The sequence below is a fragment of the Urocampus carinirostris genome, chromosome 19 (assembly GCF_059441175.1).
Source record: "Urocampus carinirostris isolate Australia breed hairy pipefish chromosome 19, RoL_Ucar_1.0, whole genome shotgun sequence".
Classification (NCBI taxonomy): Eukaryota; Metazoa; Chordata; class Actinopteri; order Syngnathiformes; family Syngnathidae; genus Urocampus; species Urocampus carinirostris.
The window spans coordinates 15454934-15460534 of NC_142367.1; the positions used below are offsets into that span (position 1 = coordinate 15454934).

The following is a 5601-nucleotide window of genomic DNA, read 5'->3' on the forward strand; positions in this document are numbered from 1 at the left end:
CTCAAATAAACTCTTCTTATTTCATTTTTTGGCGTTTCCGTCTGTATTTGAAACGTTCCTTTTCTTACTTTCACCATTTTCATTAAAGAATAAAAGAAAACAACCAACGTCACTGCTCCCTATTGTAGTGGAGGTGCAATTACACTTGATTATCTCGAATCTATTATTTGAGAACCACTAGTCCAGCTTAATTCGCCGAGTGCTCGAAACACCGATGAAAAAAGCATGTAAAGGCTATTTGAACTCAGTTGGGCATTGTTTACACTTATGAAAAAGAGAAAATATATTTGAGGACATCTCAAACTATGCATCCGCAGTGGGAGAAATGAAATCAAAGAGAAAATAAACCATCCAACTTTCTCCCGGTGACTTTTCTCGAACGGCACATTGACGCACCGGTGGGGGTTCGACAGCTCGGCGCTCCAGCCCGTGACGTGAGCAGTGGGGGGCGGGGCCAAAACACACTTAAATAGAGCCGGGAGACCTTCGTCCCTCTCACTGAAGAACCGACTCACGGAAGACTCGACCTTCCTCCTTTTCTCCTCGCACGCCATGACTAAGAAAATGTCTCTGACGGAGAGCGACTTCAACATCCCGGCCAAGAACTGCTACCGCATGGTGGTCCTGGGTTCCACCAAGGTGGGCAAAACCGCCATCGTGTCCCGCTTCCTCACCGGCAAGTTCGAGGAGAAGTACACGCCGACCATCGATGACTTTCATCGGAAATTGTACAGCATCAGGGGGGACGTTTACCAACTGGACATCCTGGACACGGCCGGGAACCATCCCTTCCCGGCCATACGGAGGCTCTCCATTCTCACAGGTGAGATTGTGCTGAAAAATACAGTCTAGGAGAAAGGTTTGCTCGTTTAATGTCGGATTTCTCTCGGTTTTTGGAGTATTTTTTATTAGGGAAAATATTGTGAAAAATTATATTTGCATGTAAAATCTTTTAGATAATTTTGCTGATTTTACATATTTTTTTTATTATTTTTCTAATTTTTATAGGGAAAGCATAGGTGGAAAAATATTGTGAAAAATAATATTTGCATATAGAATATTTTGGATAATTTTGTTCATTTTACATATAATTTTTCTTTATTTAATAGATGATAAAAACAATTGCATGTCAAATGTTTTTCATTATGTTGCTCGTTTTAAGTTATTTTTCTCTATTTTTTGCATGTTTTACAAGGAAAAATATTGTGAAAAGTAATATTTGCATGTAAAATCTTTGACATAATTTTGCTTATTTTACATATTCACATATATTTTCTCTATTTTTCTAGGAGGAAAAATATTGTGAAAAATATTTGCATGTTCATTTGTCAGAATTTTGCTCATTTTACATATTATTTTTCTTTATTTAATAGACGCTAAATATAATTGCATGTAAAATGTTTTTCATCATTTGTTTTAAGTATTATTTTTCGCATTTTTTACAAGGAAAAATATTGTGAAAAATAATATTTGCTGTAAAATATTTTACATATTTTTTATGTAAAATATTATTATATATACATATTATTTTTCTTTATTTTTCTAATTTTTGTACATCGAAAAATAGGTGGAAAAATATTGTGAAAACATGGTATTTGCACTTGAAATCTTTTACATAATTGTTGTTTGTAATAACTTTGCTCCTTTTGAGTGTTATTTTTGCTGTTTTTCAGTTTTTTTACAAGAAAAAATAGATAAAAAAATATGGTAAACTAAATATTTGAAAGAAAAATGTTTTTGTTAATTTTGCTTATTCTTATTATTTTTTCAAATTTATTTCAGAATAAAAAAATAGTAAAAAAATATGATCAAAAAAATCATATTTGTATGTAAAATGTTTTGATGATTTTGATCATTTGTATTATTATTATTATTACAATAATCATTACAAAGAAAAATAGATGACAAAAATATTGTGGATATATTTTAATCGAAAATATTTCGATAATTTTGCTCATATTAAGTGGTATTTTTCTCTCATTTTCAAGGAAAAATAAAATAAAAATCTTGTAAAAAAATAATAACAATATTTGCATGGCAAATGTTTTGGCCTGGTTTTCAAGTCGAGTTTCTCTCAGTGTTGTCTTGGTAGGTCAGATTCCAACATTTGATGGGCCGTATCCGGCCCGCGGGCCTCATTTTTTATTCATACACAATGTTACAGAAAATAGCTCTCACCTTAAAGGGACAGTGCGTAGTATTAATTGCCTGTGTAAAAGAAATGTATATTTATTTTAAACAGTGGAACCACCACTTAGTTGGCCGCCATGTTTGCCCTCAATCGCACCAGACAACACAGTGCCATCTAATGGTCAGATATTACACATTTGGGCTTTAAAAGAGGTTGGAGAACCTTATTTTCAAATAGGCTGGCGCCCCCTGCTGTACGAAAGACCAAAAAATGACAAATCAACTCACCTTAGTCTTTCCGTTCCCCTACCTACAGGTGACGTCTTCATCCTGGTCTTCAGCCTGGACAACCGTGACTCCTTCCTAGAGGTCCAGCGCCTCAAGCGCCAGATCCACGAGACCAAATCCTGCCTGAAGAACAAAATGAAGGAGAACCTGAACGTCCCCCTGGTCATCTGCGGCAACAAAGGCGATCGGGAGTTCCAGCGGCAGGTCCCTCGCTCGGAAATCGAGCAACTGGTGGAGGGCGAGGGCAAGCCCTGCCCGTACTTCGAGATCTCGGCCAAGCGCAACGACAACATGGACCGCATGTTCCGGACGCTCTTCACTTTGGCCAAACTGCCCCACGAGATGAGTCCCGACCTGCACCAGAAGCTATCGGTGCAGCATTGCCACATGTTGCATCGCAAATCTCTCAAAAGCAAGAAGCGCAAGGGCAACGGTAACGGCGCCGAAGCCTACGGGGTGGTGGCGCCGTACGCGCACCGGCCCAGCGTCAATAGCGAGCTCATGTACATTAAGGAAAAAGCCATCGGTGGAGGACAAACCAAGGACAAAGAAAGATGCGTTATCAGTTAAAAGGAGCGCTCAGATAGACTTTTCAAGGACACGCAAAGCAAAAAAAAGATAGAAAAGCAGCCAATTCTGGGGCTTTTTGTTCCTGCGTCAGGGGGACCCTGGCGAACGCGGCAGCGGTGGGCAATACCACTGGGTAGTATCGCTTGGTACTGATCCGATATCGATACACGATCATCAAATCATTGACCCACACTTTCGTTAAAACCTCTGAGTGTAAAGTACGACCACTAGGCGGCACTGTATTGTCTAATGCAAACAGAAAACAGTAGCAAGAGTAGCAGCAAAATGCCAGATAAACATGGCAGTGACTTTTAAATAGGGATTCCATTTTGTAGAAGAAGTACAAATTTTTGTGTGACAGTTTATGAGAATGAAAGTTTTTTTTGGTACAACTAGGTAAATATTACACACTGTCCCTTCAAATTATATTTAGCCACGAAAATCTCTTACATTTTGCCGAAATTCACGATTTCAAAGTCAAAAATGGTGACCTACCTGAATTGTGTAGATCCAAGGAGAAAATGGGGGGTAGCGAGGGGTTTAAAACCCTTAATTCTTCACTCGTGAGACAGTAGTAGTGCCAGATGTATCTCTGGGGAGACACTTAGCTTAGTTGTTAGCCTGTTCAGAAGCAAGCTAGATGTAGAGATTAAATCACCTCATTAAAAGAGCCAAGCTAGATTTAACCTACTTTCATGCAAGCGACTTGAGGCTTAATTCAGCCAAGATAATAAATGTAACAATATTTTTGGGGTTGTACAGTGTACTTGGATATATCCTACACACCCTTCCTATCTTTTTTACCATTTTCACGCCTGTATATCTACAACAATCACAGGACAAAGACTTTAGCTGCTAAACATTTTCCATGAAGAACAGTGGTCCCCAAATTTCGGCCTGCGAGCCAGATCTGGCACCCCCTAGATTTAGTCGGGCCTCCTAAACAATACCAGAGAGCATTTTGATGGCCAATTCAATGTTTTGTTTTGTTTTTGGCAGTGAGCAAGTATGAAAAATCAATGGGTTCATCTCGTTATCACATTACCTTTAGTCATGGTACCAGAGACAAATGCTAGTTTTATTGTTACAATGATAATACATTTTATTCTATTCCAGGGGCAATTTTAGGTCTAGAGCTTTGGGGATGCTGACCCCCCACAGTGTCTTGTTCACATTTTTCATTATATTTTACTTTTAGATTTTTTTTTTGTCTAGCATTTCTCATTGTATTTAAGTGTATCCTGTGCTTTATTAAGAAAAAGAGACATTTTGAAATGCTATAATTTGGGGGGGATGCTTGGATTGAATTTGGGGGTGCTTACCCCCATGTTCTATTCTTCTATCATAAGCATTACATTTATTTTCATTGTAACATTTGAAATGCACGACAAAATCAACATTTGTCTCTGGTACCTTGACTAAAAATAGGTTGATGATGAGATCAAATTCACTGCCCTTTCGCAAGTTATCTATACCACTGGTGGTCTGGTGCAACTGAGATGAAGGTTTCCTTTCCATTGACTTTTGACAGTTAATAGTTTATTATTTATGTCAGAAATAGTGTTATTACTTATTTTCTGACTTTTTCTCTGTGAAGAATCCAAAATGGTTATTTAATTGTGGGGAAAAAAAATCAATTTTTACATTCAGGCACTGACTCGGGCCCCTCATCAGAAAGGGGAAACTTAGGTGGTCATCACAGGAAAAGATTTGTACCATATGACAAAAATACAAATATAACAATGTCAATACGACAAATATTTTATTTTCCATTGCACAACATTTTCAAAATAAAGTCAGAAAGTCAAAGTAGTGTAAAAAAAATTCTTAAAAAATAAAATACTTCTACAAGAAAAGATCGATAACAAAAGTCAAGAGAGTCAAACCCAAAGAACTGCAAAGCGACAAAAATACCAATACGGTATAACAAGACAACCAAAATACCTTCCATTGCACAATATTCTGAAAATAAACTAGGTCATGGTATGAAAGTGTAAACACAATTGTATCCAATTCCTAGGGAAAAGTATCGATCCCACGACAATAGTATCCATCCGATCCAAGTACTTGCCCGGGTATTGATAATATCGATATTTGGATCGATTCGCCCGTCCTTAGGACTGTCGCCATGGTTATTGAAGACAAAGAAGGACAGATTCGAAGAATGTTCCCTTGTTCTCTCCGACCGTGCGTAAAAAGACGGAAATAATCGTTTTCGGGTGACGTCAGTAGAGGGAGAAAGTATTGTTGTTTACAGTTTTTTTTTATTCATTACCACACTTGAATGTTTTTTGGCAATCGGCACTATTTCTACGTACTGTATATTTATTGTGACTCTGTTTATAAGGACAATAAACCAAACTACCTATGAATACTACCTGGGTTCTTCTGTTTATTTTCTATTTATTTATTTATTTATTTTTTGACCAATTGAATCAAAGAGCCGAGTTTTTTCTTTTCGAAACTCGTCTCGACTTTTTGGAGCACCACCTACTTTTTTTAGATCATTATGTCAGGAAAAAGGATGAAAAACCTTGGTTATTCTAAAGCAGGGGCGTCAAACTCATTTTTACTCGGGGGCCACACGATAGAGCAAACATTCTGTTGGGGGCC

At 37.5% G+C, this 5601-nt stretch overlaps 1 protein-coding gene across 1 annotated transcript; it reads left to right on the top strand.

Annotated features, from left to right (window-relative positions):
* Positions 1 to 377: 377 nt before the first annotated feature.
* Positions 378 to 5362, top strand: rasd1 (RAS, dexamethasone-induced 1). Its single transcript, XM_088323411.1, has 2 exons — positions 378 to 823; positions 2447 to 5362. The coding sequence occupies exons 1-2, from the start codon at positions 553 to 555 to the stop codon at positions 2986 to 2988; spliced, it is 813 nt and encodes a 270-aa protein (XP_088179537.1). The 5' UTR covers positions 378 to 552; the 3' UTR covers positions 2989 to 5362.
* The last annotated feature ends 239 nt before the right edge of the window (positions 5363 to 5601 follow it).